At 38.9% G+C, this 15609-nt stretch overlaps 1 protein-coding gene across 1 annotated transcript; it reads left to right on the forward strand.

Annotated features, from left to right (window-relative positions):
* The first annotated feature begins 8973 nt into the window (after positions 1–8973).
* Positions 8974–13276, forward strand: LOC126488323 (dynactin-associated protein). Its single transcript, XM_050121735.1, has 3 exons — positions 8974–9249; positions 11482–11562; positions 12240–13276. The coding sequence occupies exons 1-3, from the start codon at positions 9193–9195 to the stop codon at positions 12588–12590; spliced, it is 489 nt and encodes a 162-aa protein (XP_049977692.1). The 5' UTR covers positions 8974–9192; the 3' UTR covers positions 12591–13276.
* Positions 13277–15609: the final 2333 nt, after the last annotated feature.

The following is a 15609-nucleotide window of genomic DNA, read 5'->3' on the forward strand; positions in this document are numbered from 1 at the left end:
TTAGCTCGGCGGGTGTGCTTTTGGACTTCTGATCCACAGCCATGAAAGACAGCATTGCATTTTTAACGTTTATTTGTTTTGTGGGCATGCCTGGGTGTGCTTGAGTGAGTGTGTAATGGGGGGTGGGTGGATGGTCTGACTGGCATGCCACCTGCTGGGCTAACGAGGACCCTACGCCATGACTTTCACCTGTGACCTTATCTTTACCACGTTTATAAATGTCACAAATTTTTATCTCTATACCATTGGCATGGAATTTTTGTTTCTGTTTAGTTGATTCTCTCTCTCCCTCTCTCTCTCTCTCTCTCTCTCTCTCTCTCTCTCTCTCTCTCTCTCTCTCTCTCTCTCTCTGTGTCGTGATTGTGGCTTCCATCACGTAACATTTTCTCACTCCTATCTCTTCCCATGACCTTTCTTCACGACCGCTTCACCAAGCCTGCACATTGTTGTTTTTAGCTTCTATTTAGTTTATCACTCTGCGACTTGCCTGTTTCTGGCACAGAAGCATTCAACTAAGAAAGAAACTCTCAAACTGAGAAAATTTTGCTGGAGTTGGAAAGTAACTACAAACAATCAAATCCCTAGATTTTCCAGAACGTGATAATTCCCTGAACGGTGTTAACAGCTTCATTTCTCAGAATTAGTGCTATTTTCGTCAGGGCTTTTCCTGAGATTCTCGGTTGTTGAGAACTTCTGTCTCATGTCTTGTGAAAACGTAGATAGCCTAAGAACATCTCTTCCAAACACTTGTAGCTTTTTTATTATGAGGGAAATAGAAATTTCTCACAGCACTAAAATATTTTATACCCTCTAGATTGGGAAATATTTTTAGCTCTGAAAGTATGAAATATGGGTAGTGATCTATAGTGGTGGGTGTTCTTAGTCACGAAGAATGTGCAAATAGGAAACTATTTGCAATTTTACAGCAGGTTTGCAATGCATATATCTTGTAAAATTGAAATTAGATCCCATGGAATATGACAGTGAAAAGCAGCAGGAAATGTGTACCAGATGTTCATAAATGTATTATTTATTTTATTTTCATTGAAAGTAAATTCTTTTTTTCATACAATACATCACTATCACAGCTTTGCCTCCCTCCGTTCCCCCTAGCTCCCACCCCCCCACTTCCCTCCCTCCCAGATCCACTCTCTCTCTTTTGTCTTCAGAAAAGAGCAGGCCCCCAAGAGACAACAGCTAAGCAGCGCAAAACAAGATTACAATAAGACAAGGTGAAAGCCCTCAAATTGAGAGTATCAAGAGAAGGTCAAAGAATCAGAGATACACCTGCTCCCACTTTTAGGGTTCCCTCAAAAGCACCAAGCTAACAGCCATAACATGTACTCAGAGTACCTAGTACAGAGGTCCCTTGCCTGGGAACTCAGGGAGCCCCATAGAGAGGAGGAAAACAGACGGTAGGAGTCAGAAGGGATGGAGGACACCAGGTGAATATGGCCCACCAAATCAACTAATCAGGGCTCACACGGGCTCACGCTGACTGAAGTAGCAAGCCCAGGGCCTGCATGGGTCTGCATCATTTATTTTAGAATTGCCATCATACCTATAACAATGACAAAGAAAAAGCAAGTCCATGGGCATACTTTTGAAGCTTTTATTACTTTCCAAAGCTACAGAGATATGGAATCTACGAGGATAGCTGAAGGAATGTTGGAAGAGAGATGTGGAATCTTGGGAACCAGAAGGCGTTGCCTGGTACGTGTGTATTGGATTTTAATATTAGTGTTTCTATCTGTTATAATAGGCATTAGACACAAAATTTTTTCACTCTTTTAATCTTTGTTGATAATTTTTGTGAATTGCTAGAATATATCCTAATAATGAAATAACCCTCATTCCTTCCTTAACTCATATTCCTGGGTAAATACTGGCTGTTTGTGTCACTCTGAATAAAGTGTTTTAAAGTTTAGTTCTGCACTGTGGAAGCAACAGCTATAGAAGCCTGGAGGACTTTAGTCTCTATTTGCTGCTAACTGGTCTATAGCAGCGATAGCCACATACCAGATGGAGAACTAAAAGCTATCAAGATAGCAGAAATGAGAGATTTTAGTCTTCCACTGTTTTTTCCTCTTTATTTATTTATTCATTTATTTATTTATTAAAGATTTCTGTCTCTTCCCCACCGCCGCCTCCCATTTCCCTCCCCATCCCCCAATAAAGTCCCCCTACCTCGTCAGCCCAAAGAGCAATCAGGGTTCCCTGCCCTGTGGGAAGTCCAAGGACCACCCACCTCCATCCAGGTCTAGTAAGGTGAGCATCCAAACTGCCTAGGCTCCCACAAAGCCAATACGTGCAGTTCTTGAGTTCTCAGTAGTCCTCAAGGAAGCCTTTGGTAGGATGGGTAGAATTCTCAGATAGAAAAATCACACCCAGCATTTATGCGCAGTAATTTCCTCATCTACGCCGATTCTACTAGCTGTTCCAAAGTCTCAAACAAATGGAAGATGCTTTCTAGTTATCATGAGTGGAACTCTTTAAGCCCAAAGCAGTGATTTATCAGTTAGTAATTCCATATTAGTCAGGTTATAATAAAGTATGAGGTTAGCTATGAACCACTCAGGAAACTCATTTTATGTAATAAATCAAGTCCACACCCTTGAGCTAATGCTTTAAATTATAGTTGCTTATGGCAGTCCTACAGCATGCGCAACCTAGTAATAGAGCATCTGTAGAGAGAAAACTGAGAGTCAAAGGACAAAAATGCAGAAATACAGATGGTAATCAGGGTGACAAAAGTGTTGCAGAAAAGACAATGTTGAAGGACAGCACATCTGTCAAAAGCCAAGTGCCCATATATTTGACACAGGCACGGGCCATTGCTATGAAGGATAAATAGCAGGGCTAATGCACATGTCAATCAACTCTATAACCACTTAATAAATGTGTAAGTTCCGGCGTTTCCTAAAACTCAAAGTGTAAGAGTTGGCACTTTCATGGCCTACATGTGGTAAACAGGGTTTGAAATCCAACTGCTAATAGTTCTTCGTTCAGAATAAATAAATTGGTTTATAATTAGCGTAAATCACTCATAAGGAGCTAAAGAAAACAATGTACAGTGAAAAATGATTGAGTTGGCAGGCATGGAAGTATGCAATAAAAGTTCTGAGGAACATTGAAGAATGAGCAGAATTTCGTTTGAAATGTGTTGGTGAATTAACTGATGAAAATCAGTATCTGATAAAACTAGTCTGACCTGTTAACTCTTTACAACTTTTATAAGTCCAAAATTATTTGGAGAAGTAACAATAATAAAAAATACAGAAAAATACCTAGATAAAAGATCATTTTTTTCTTTTCTTTTTTCAAAACAAGATTTCTCTATAGCTTAGGAACCTGTCCAGGAGACTGGCTCTGTAGACCAGGCTGGCCTCGAACTCACAGAGATCCACCTGCCTCTGCTTCCCAAATTCTGGGATTAAAGGTGTACGCCACCACTGCCCGGCTCATTGGTTTCTTCATACACCTTAAGAATGTGCTCATTAAAAAGACAAACCACAAGAGCTACACTACCACAAAACATATATTTGAACAAAATTAATAAAATGATTTTGAATAAGCACATATGACTGAATTATGATTATTGGCTAATTTTATCCTAATTGCATTTGTTTTTAGAGTGAAAAAAATCAAAGGAAATTCTTTACATGCATGTAAGCATGTGTGCGCACACACACTGCAAACACAGACACACACGCAGGTAGAAAGTGACAGTCAGACAAACATTCATTTTTGCATGATCTGATTGACTAAGCATAGTCTGACTGAGTTTAAAGGTTTCTAGAACACAAAGTACAGCATCTAGAATAGCATTACTAGATAGTAAATCACAGCATCGCCTGTCATACTGTCATTTGGCCATATTCATCAGTAGCTTTTAATCCAATTAATTCTGTTTTAAGATAATTTATGGCCAGGCGGTGGTGGCGCACGCCTTTAATCCCAGCACTCGGGAGGCAGAGGCAGGCGGATCTCTGTGAGTTTGAGACCAGCCTGGTCTACAAGAGCTAGTTCCAGGACAGGCTCCAAAAAGCTACGGAGAAACCCTGTCTCGAAAATAAAAAAAAAATAAATAAATAAAAAGATCACTTATGTACTTACATATGAAAGTATGGTTAAATAAATGATGGGAATTTTATACAGTCAACCACAAGGCCAAAAGCCCTTACATGTGTATTGAGAAAAGTCTGGAAAGAGTCCATACAATTCCAGCTGTGGAGAAGTTTAATTTCCCCAAATTTCTGTAACATCTACTACATTGCCATTCTAATAGTAGAGGGATTCATGTAGTTGGATTTTTTTTCTCAATGTAATACATCATCACAAATGCATCAAGGTAGTAAGTCAATTAATCTGCTCCCATGTATGTGTGCATGGCTTCTTTGAATTTGTATACACTAGCTGAAGCATTGTTTTAAAGATGAAATATAAAAAAATAAAAATTTGCATTATATGACTAGATATCTTATTTAAATGAGAAAATCTGCCCCTCTGCGACTTATTTGCTGATACTCATGTGAAATGGGTTGATTTCCTGTCTTTACATGGGTGTTTGATTTAGAGTAGGGACTGATTTAGAGTAGGCTCTGTATTAACTATTAGTTTTGTATCCTGAAAATTTCCTGAGATTTAGTCTTTATATCTTTATAAATCAGTGTCAGTCTGTCTGTCTCTCTTTACGTGTGTGTGTGTGTGTGTGTGTGAACACACACACACACACACACATGCACTTACTTAGCTTGTGTTCTTACCACGATTCCTATCTAAGTGTTTGTTTTTATGAGCTTAGCAGATTGGTGTTCTCATAGAACACCTGATCAACACAGGGATACTTTGCAAAATACAATGGATATAACCATAAACACAAGTTAAAGATATTTTTAAGACTGCGTTTTAGGGGATGGGGAGATGGCTCATTTTGTAAAGTACTTGGCATGCTTGTAATCTCAATGCTAGGGAGGCAGAAATAGGAGACTCCTTGAGGCTTGTTGGCAAGGCAACCTAGCTTACTTTGGGAGCTTCAGGTCTGTGAGAGACCCTTTGTCAAAAGAAAAATAAAGTGATGTCTGAAATTGCCTTAGATCCTAAATATACATGCACACACACTCACATATGCAAATGTACACACATACACATGTAACCTCGGGCAAGGGGCTGGAGATTGAAACACACAAAGACACACAGAAAGAGACAGGGACCTCTAGTCACTGGTAAGAAGCCCTTTATTCAATAGCACCATGGAGGCTTATATACCCAACACAGTCAGGTGGGCCAACAGGTGAAAACCTTATCCCCTGATCTTCAAGGCCAAGGCAACACGTGCTCAGGAAGTGGAGCTGGTAAACAACTTTGACACAGCTTTCAGTAGCTCAAATCCAAGGCCAAGCAAAGGTCACCAGGAGGGAAGAGCAGCTGGAGGCCAGGACTCCATATGGTCCCAATAAGAAACTGTCAAAAATTTAAAAACTTAGAAAAGACAGGTGTCTACTTTCTGTTCTCTTCTCCAGTCTCTGACGACAAAATGAAGAACCAAACAAGGTGACTTAAGGCATGAGAGCTTAGGACTGAGGTTCAAGTTTAAAGGATTGACAAGAACTGGTATCGCTGATGAATCAGAAAACTAAGAAAATGTTTCACATAAACTCAAGGTGCACAATGACTTATGTGTGACTGGTACTGCAATGCTGACTCTGTTTCCTATCAGGAGGTACCAAGTTTCAATATTCTCAGCATCTTTGGTGAAATGGGGCGGGGGACTAAGACTCTGGGATTAGAAGCCACTGAAGCTATAATATAGAGAAGTAACTGTCGTAAAGCAAACACCAATGCTAACTTTAAGAATACTATGATTTTGCTAAACAGTATGTATATGAAGCAGTTTGCTTCATATTTTATCTCTTACTATCCCATCAGTTCTTAAAAATGGAAGTTTAATATCAAAGTCGAATTATAGATAATAGATACACAAGCATAAAGAAATGAAATTATATCCTATCTTCATGGGTAGAAAACTTAGTACTATAAATTTATGTTACAGAGTTTGATCTGTGGATTCAATGACTCCCATATAAAACTTTAAATAGCATAGACTAGAGAGATGGCTTGGTGGGCAAAGTGTTTGCTATACAAACATGAGGACCCAAGTTGGATCCTTAGCATTGATGTGAAAAGACTGGCATTGTGGAGAGAATCTGTAACTCCAGCAGAGATAGGCAAAGATGGGCAGGTCCTAGGGGCTTTGCCAGTCTAGCCAGAACGATAAGTTCAATGAGAGATCCTGTCTTAAAATATAGAATGGAGGGTGACAGGAGAAGACCCCTGATGTTACCTTCTGGCTTCCCTATGTTCCTTCAGGACCAAGGGCACTCATATACTTAAAGAAAAAGGAAAAAATACATATTATTTTTCAAAAAAAGAAAATGAATTATCCTACAATTTTTATGAAACCAAAAATAATCTTAAAAATAAGAAACAAAAGAAGCCAAAATAATCCAAAGCAAACACAATAAAGCCAGATGCCATATTGTGTTGACTTCAAAATCTATTACAAAGCTATTGTAATAAAACTAAAAGGAATTTTAAAAATACACTGATAGTGGCTACAGAGACGTCTCAGTGGTTGGGACAACTTACTGCTCTTCACAAAGACCTGGATTCGATTCCCAGCACCCACATGGAAGTTCGCAACTGTCTGTAACTCCAGTTATGGGAGGTAAAACACCCTCTTATGGCCTACAAGCACATGCATGCACACAAACACACACAGTTAATATAATAAATCTTAAAAAAATATATTGACAAATGGAACATACTAAAATAAATCCAGAAAGCTATAGTGAAATCGACACATTTATTGTTAATTGATTTTTGACAATGTGCCAATAACACACCATGGGGGAAAGGACCATCTTTTCAGTTCATGGTGCTGATGCTACAAGCAAAGACATGGAATACTACCCTTGTCACACTTGGTGAACAGATCCATCAACAATCAGACTGAAGTCATAGAATTGCAATATCTGAAACTGGGGGATGGGGAAAACATTGCAGGAGAACAGGAGACAGTTACACAGCGTTGGGTTGTGGAATTTCTTGGATTTGACCCCAAGACAAACACAGATGAATATGGACGTGTTGTCCTGCACAGCAGAGAAAACATCAACAGAGTGAACAGACAACCCACTAAGAGAGAGTATTAGTAGCGTACCCATTTTTGTTGATCCAAAGTATGCAAAAACCCAGTAATTCATAAGAAGAAAGCAAATATCACCACTTAAAAGTGGGTAAAGATCCTAGATAGGGATTTCCTGATACAGACACGAACGGCTCGCAGGTGAAGGAACAGGCAACAAAGGTTGGTGGGAATAGAGAGAAAAGGAAACCACACATTGTGGGGGTCACTTCGGAAAACAGTTTGGAGGATCCTTGACAATCCAAAATAGAAATTTTATATAATCAAGACCTTTCACTACTGGATCATATCCACAGGAGCTGAATACGTATGTTGAAGATAGACTGTATTCTCAAGATTACTAATGGGATGGTATTCTATCTATTCCCTCATGGTTCTCGGATTACAGCACAAGTATAGATCAGTTGATGTTTTAGAAGTGCATATGACTTCCTTGCTCAAAAGTGAGAGCTCACTGACTCTGGACAGAGATCAGGGAAACCAGCATAGGACCAAACCAGGCCCTCTGAATGTACGTGACAGTTGTATGACTGGGGCAGTCTTGGTCCCACTGCCAGTGGGACCAGGATTTATCCCTACTGCCGAAACTGGCTTTTTGGAACCCATTCTTTTTAGAGGGATACCTTGCTCAGCCTCAATACAGTGGGGAGGGCCTTGGTCCTGCCTCAAAGTGAAGTGCCAGACCTTGTTGACTCCCCATGTGGTGGCAGGAAGGGAGGAGAATGTGGGGGGAGCAGGAGGAGGAAGGGAAGTGGGAACGGGGATTGGTATATAAAATGAAAAAAAAAGAGATCATTTTTAAAAATAAATAAATAGAATTTAAAAAGTGAGGGCTCTCTTAGAAACTTGAAGCTCACAGGGTCTTTAAAGTCAGTGTTCTTTGCTGTCTACTACAGTTTTATTCTGCCGTTGGGACAGATATCGACTCTGAAGCTGATATCAAACACCACCTCAGCTTTGCATATTGTGTCCACTTTCCCTTGTGAAGTGTGGAAACTAACCAAAGACACAATTTCTTTTTCTGAGTCCTTTCTGCTCCAGAAGATCATATCGTCCTTAATTGATAGAACTGAGAGCTTCTGGAATACATTATCTCTGATATTTATCATTGCTAAAAGTCATGCCAACGTTATTTTCCGGGTCCATCTCTACAGTCACTGATTTTAATAACACGATGGATGCTTTCCACCATTCATTTAAATTTATCTTTTTAAGGATAGAAGATAATGATTTTTATTGTTCATTGGCAATATTTTCCCAGTTACATTTGCTCCAAATTTTATAATTGTGTTTAACATTGGTAATTCACTTACATTTTCTTTTCCTATTACAAGACTTTGAAAGTATTTAATTCTATCTAATTTTGTGGAGTCACAATCTTAAGCCTAGAGGGAAGCTTTGCTTATTTCAAGTGTGAGATTGCTGTGACCAAACTGCTTCATGAGGGGAACGCACCCGTTACCAATGTAAGATCGTTCCTATGTTAAAAATAAAGACAGTTGTATTTACTGTGAAACTTAAGTTTATTTTAAACCTGAAATCTTAACACGTCTTATCACTAGAGACTTTGAAGTTAGTCAACACCCTAATCCTTCTGTTTGCTTAGGTATAGGATTCCTCAACATGAATAATCAGGGAGTGGCTTTGTGGCCTGTTCAGAAGCCTCACAGGATTCCTAAACTGTGAGAAATTGCATGAAATCAACGGGGCATGAGCTTATAAATTCCCAGCAGTCTAACATCATTCATATATAAGAGAACCTTGCCTCCATGGTACTTTAAAGAGCAGCCAGTGGCTCTATTTTACTTTATCTAATTGTGTGATAGCCTTTATCACCTTTCCCTGGAAGATAACTATTAGTTCACAGACTTCACGTTGGCTAAAGGCACGGTTATTAATTTAGCAGAGGTTCAGCATTTCTGCCTTCTAATCCACACAGCGGGCACAGAGTTCGTTGGAGTTGCATCTGAGATCACCACCCCAGAATGGGTAGAAAGCAGCAGCAGTACACCCTGAACGTTGAGCAAAATTCAGGGGAACAGGTGAGTCCTGCAGAAAACTCTTCATCGCTCTCCTGTCTAAGATTCTTGGTTTCAACATTCAATCTCGCAGGGACTTTTTAACTCTAAGTTTGCCATGGCAGAGTGAATCTGGTCGCAATTATCATGGATTTGTTCAGTGTGCCAGACTGTGTTTTTATATTTCTGATAATCTGGAAATTAGGCTTGGTAACTGTATTTTAGTCTTTATATCAAAACATACGATGATGTGCCAGGATGGAAAAAAAAGAAAAAAGAAAAAAACAAAAGATGATTTAAAGGATCTTATAGGAAAAAATTACAGCATTATTTTTATTTCTACACAGATTAGTCCATTGAAATTATTTATTGTTGATCGTCCCCCCTAAATGTGGTCTATTTCTAATCAAAGTAACAATGAAAGGAAATGTCTCACAGAGGGGGGAACTTTGTTGAAAATATATTATTCCGCTAATGTGCAAATCAGCCCTTTTCTTAGACCCATGAAAACAAATCTAAATGGTCTTATTCCATACTCAAACTAATGCCTTCATTTTACAAATGAGGACATTGAAGTGTTGGTCAGTACATGTAGCTAGGTTTCAGAGTGAGAAAATGAATTCTTTTCTTACATATGCTTCTTTATTTAAAAAAAAACTACTTTTAAGTTCAACATCTGTCCCTGACACAAAAAATGACTTTAATCAACTAGAATTTATATATAAAATAACAGCAAAGTTAGAATATTCTAGAAAATTGTTTTGTAAATTGAAGTTGCACAGGAGAGCAGTTTAGTTTTCAAAACTAGACTATCATAAGCTTAGTGTCTATCCTCCCAGATTCCAGGAATGCTGCGTGACACCACTGCTTTAGCCTCATATAGTAGAGAGTTTGGTTATGTTCCCATGTGCTGCTGAATATGATTTATAGTGTTTGCTCACTATAGCAGAAATTTTGATGCAATTTAGTGCATTGTAAAGTATTTAGTTAGGCCAAGGAAACAATGAGATAAGCTTTCATGACGACAAAAACAAAAAGGAAAGAAAGGAAGAAAGAACGGAAGGAAGGAGGGAGGGAGGGATGAAAGGAAAGAAGGAAGGAAAGAAGATATGAAGAAAGGAAGAATGAACAGAAGAAGGGATAAAAATTTATCCTTTTTTAGCACTGACAGTTAACGTGACCCCTCTTGAGATGCTTAAACTTGAGACAAGGGAGTCTTGTTTAAAGCAATTATGCATGTTTATATTGGGAAGCTTAAAAACATTATTTATAAAACTCATAATTCTACCTATATCACTGGTGTTTTTTCTTTGAATTTAATTTAATCTAATCCTCCCAGCTTGTTTATCACATGGAATTATTATCAAATAGCCAAAATATCTTTCTTTAAAATTATAATTTTATCAAATATATTAATTACACTTATATATTATTATGTATAATAATATAATATTAATTATAATTTATGGACTGATAGGTTATAACTACTGAAACTTTTTGTAAGAGGACACTTATTGAAGTTGTCTTTTGTTCCCCAATAAGGACTTATGTTTTCTTTGTATGAACTCCCCCACATTGCTGTGCTTGGTTACTACTGTAGATAGTGAGACACACGCACCCACCACAAAAAAAAAAGCAAGGACTCTTACGTATATTTCTTTATACATTTACAATCAATGACTTATTAAGTTGTTATCTGAATAGATTATATGACTGATTACTCAAGAGTCTGATAATAAGCCATCCTTCAAATGTTGGCAACTTTGTTTTTACTTTTTTTTTATCCATATGTACTGACTAGAACCTTCAGGAAAATATGATCCCCTTCTCCTTCCTGTAATGAGAGGGCCCTCAGATTTCACTGTTAAAATATATGGGTCATTGTGCTGAAGTAAACATTTCCTGTCACATATAGAAATGATTTTTTCAATTTTAGTCTGTGTAGAGTCATTTTGCTTGCCTCCTTTTGTCAGGGCAGGATGCTTACACTGTTCAGTGCTACTGGGACATCTATTAATATGATCAACGTATTTTCCTTCTTTGGTCATTTGGTGTGAAATGCAAACATATAGGCACTAAACCATTATGATACCCATAGAATTTACTCAGTTCTTCCTTTGTGCCATGCTACACTCATATTATTCTGTTTGTTTTATGTATATTTATGTTCCCAGATCACATAAACTTTCCTCTTTCATAAAGTTTAAGACTTGCTATCTACCTGATTATTTGTTTACTTTGTCTCTTTCTGTATAGTTATTAAGAAATCCGTACTGTTCAACTGAGGGAGCACAATGTGGCTGTAGATCCCACCATGTGACTTGCGAGCTGCATTCGGTAAGGTCTGAGGGGAGGTGGTTAGATGCATCTATTGTTCCTTTGAATAACATGAAACAGGACAGTCAAGTCCTTCTCTGGCACTTTTATGAGGTTCCGGGGACATAAGGTCTCCTACACAGTGAGAGCACTAGAGTGTGTCTTTAAGATTCCATGGGTCAAAACCATTTCACTTTGCGTATTTATATATTTCAGTAAGATCTCTTGTATTTATGCCTGACACATAAAATATATTTAATAAGTAATTTTAATTACAGATATTAATATTTAATGTGAAATATTAAACACAATGAACAAGGAGCAAAAATAAACAGGGTCTCTGCAAGTTTCCACCTTCCAAAGACAATTAGCTCAGTGTCCTTATTTGTATACAGGTCACATCACTACTAATTAGAGCTCTGTACCTGATAATATTATGATGATTTCTAAGGTTAGTTATTTAATATGAAAAGTTATTGATGTAATACAAAGTAATCACTGAAGAATTTTGTTGTCCTCACAAGATTGTATATGGTGTGTGTGTGTGTGTGTGTGTGTGTGTGTATGTGTGTTAGGGAATTTATGGTTTCATAACAGTCTTTAGAATAATGAAGTACATTGATCTTATACTAGATGAAACCTGTTACCTGTTACTATTTTATAATTGCAGAAATAATTACTTTTGTAATGCTTTTCAGGTTAAAGAAAACTCATGTTCACTCTGGAAAATATTCGTAATGTGTCTGTTGGCTTGTCTAGTCGCCACAGCCATTACAGCTCTGGCCTTTTATTTTGGCCGCTTTGGCAACCCCACCAATACCACCATCATCATTCGCACGGATGGAGGGTCCAGTCAGGATTCCTGCACCACTGCTGCGACACCATCTCTGACTTCGTCACCTGCACCTGGACCCGAGACCACTCCGTCTTCGACTACTATAACTACCCCAGACTCAACTCCCTCCCCACCTACACCTACTACAGAGATGGCTAATACTACCATAGAACATGAAGTTGAAATTGAAGATGATTATTCTGTGGTGGTGTGAACTCTTGGTCCTCCAGTTAGATCAATATCCTTACTGAAGCAGGACATGTTTAAGATGCTGACATGACATCTCAAAGCACATGGCTTAGATCGATCCACTTCTCCTCTAATCTGTGCTGCTTTCCATGTGCTGACAGTCTTGTGCTGATCACGTAATACCCAATAAAGATCGGGCTTCAGCAGTTCCCACTATTTTCTTTCTAGAAGTTCTCTCATTCTGAGACTTTTTACCATGGCGGGGGACAATGGAAAAGGACTAAGGCTAGGAAATGTGAGTAGGATCTGGCTAGATGGTCACTAGCTTCCTTTCTTGCAGAATAGAAAACTGTTGTTCTATAGAAGGGAACATCTTTCTGCATTTCTGCCATGCCTTGCCATGTTGGCCATGCAAGGACAAAGTCAGCTGAGGTAATCATGTTATTGCTTATGAATTCTAGCTTTCTGACTTCTCTCCTTGGGACAGTTAGGGGTGGTAAAGGAATATCATGGAGGGAACAGGGCTCTAGATCTATCTAGTGGCCCTGGATATCCAGGGAGGGTAACATCGTGTAGAGCACATGTATTGTTGGGCACTGTGAAGGGCAGAGGTGCCGTTTGTCTAACCTGGAGCATTGATTCGTAGGCGTTTTGGTGAGATGTCCTCTGCCTGACTTTTTGTTGTCCTCCCTTCCTGATTTAAAAGTTTCAATAAACTTTAAGTCGTGCATGCCAAATCTGAGTGTTATCTCTGATTTCTTAGCAGCCTAGTCCACTGACTATGGTAAGAGATCGGAAAATCAATATTTCTGTAGACTCTGAGTGACTCGTATAGGCTAATACAAAGAATGTTTTATTACCTCTTTTGTACTATTAACCTTTTGGCATTATTTTTGTTAATTTGGGGGAGAATTTTATAAAACATATTTTGAACATATTCTTCCTCCAGACTCCTCCCAGAACAACCTTTTCCATCCTCCCGTCCCTTTCCAACCAACTGTCAGGTTATGTCTTTTTCATTTTCTTCTTTCATCTTTGAGCCTAGCTCGCGTGGCTCTGCTAGTCTTGGCAGTGGGGCTGGCCCTGGAATATGTTCACTCTACCCGGGTCACACCATTACAGAAAGGTGACTCTCCATCTCCCAGAGACTGTCAAATGCCAACAGATTCACAACTAGCGATGCCATTTACTATCTGCTTTCTCCCCTCCATGCTGAATTTGTTTGTCATCCTGGCGTTCAAGGAGGCCTTGGGCATGCTGTCCCCACGACCAGGGTGAAGTCTCATGTGAAACTGCTCTATTGTGTATTGGAAACCGTGTTTCTTGGAGTTACCCACCACTGCTGGCTCTTAGAAGCTTTCGGTGTGCTCTTCCACAAAGATCCCTGAGCCTTCAGTAGACCGGTGTGGTATGAACGTCTCATGTATGGCTGAGAACTCTGCAGTCTTTGAGGGAATAGATCTGCATTTATTGACATACGTTATAAGGGGATACTTCTCTGATGAAAGTTAAGAGATGTACTAGTCTGTGGGTACACAGGTAAGAATTTAGGGGGGCAGTTTATTACTTTGTCAATTCAGCAGAATAATATTATTAGGCCCTCCATAGAAACTATGGTCTAAGAGGCACGGGCTTGGGCCCAGTTAATAGGACGGAACACAATTACTACCTTATGAAGCAGGGCTTAGATCTGATCAGAAAATAGTTGGTTACTCCTGTAATGGTTATGCTACTCCTTCACGGGTGGGCATATCTCGACAGGCCAGTTGTTCTTGCTTGCAGTTTCTACACGTGAGATCGAGGCATATTTTTTTCTTCTCTGCCGGCTTTCACAGCAGCTTGAGAACCATGGGGTCTATGTAGTAGGGATGTACTGCAGTGAGGACCATGGGGTCTATGCAGTAGGGATGCACTGCAGTGAGGACCATGGGGTCTGTGCAGTAGGGATGTACTGCAGTGAGGACCATGGGGTCTATGCAGTAGGGATGTACTGCAGTGAGGACTTCAACAGGAAAACGGGCTGTGACGCAAGCTCTGCTCAACGGAGGCTTTTGCCTGGTAGTTCTTTAGCCACAATCTGCCATCGAGCTACAGGAATTCCTTTCTAGTCTCTTGTATTTGACTGATTTTTTAGAAACATTTCTATGCCACTAGTGAGCAGAACAGATGTTCATTAAAATTATTTTTTTAAATTAATAAATACCTATTGATTTAACAGAAAGGATCTTCATGTTGGGAAATTCAGAAGAACTGGCAATCAATGAGAAATAAACAATGAACGTTTCAGTCAAAAGTTGAATGTAGGACAGTATATATTTGTATTAGAACTGAAAATGGGAACACAAGGAATAAAATAAAATTAAGGCAAAGGTGCACTGAGCAAGACTTCAGGTGGAGACAAGGGGCATATTTACAAACACACCTCATTTTCTCATGAGCCCTCTTGATGTAATCCTCAAACTTTATATGCTACTTGATCTCTACAGCTATTTTAAGCATCTACCTAGAAATTTTTGAATTATTAAGTTGCCCTGTATGCATATTGTAATTGGAAGAGCACATTGATTATCGTTTGTTCAGCGGTACTCATGTTTTGAGTGATTAATACTTGAAGCAAAGCTTTCCAATGTGTAAAGAATTCCTTGGTGAACAAGCCTGCCTGCCTCCCCTCTGACTGATAACCCTACAAAAGCAGACTGAACTGACAAGGGATGCTGTCAGCCAAAGATGCAGATTACAAATAAAAAATGGGTGAGTTCCAGATAATTCTATGTTTGTTTGCTGAGACGATAGAAAAGCTATTAGAGTAGATTTTAGAGCCTTGTAGAGGAAGTCATTTGCAGAAGGAGTTGATACATTATCATTCCATCGATTTGGTTAATTATAGGCTACTTTCATTACTTCTCAGGTAGTGGTAAATATTAAAGCAGAGTCTTTGAGGAATTAGTCTATGTACTACAAAATCACTTCCTGGTAGAATATGAGCATGAAGAGAGATATCGTGTAAATTTAAAAATGCCATTAAACTATATGAAAGAGTTAAA

This window comes from Alexandromys fortis, unplaced genomic scaffold (assembly GCF_014885135.2).
Source record: "Alexandromys fortis isolate MF-2015 unplaced genomic scaffold, M_Fortis_MF-2015_v1.1 scaffold_202, whole genome shotgun sequence".
NCBI lineage: Eukaryota > Metazoa > Chordata > Mammalia > Rodentia > Cricetidae > Alexandromys > Alexandromys fortis.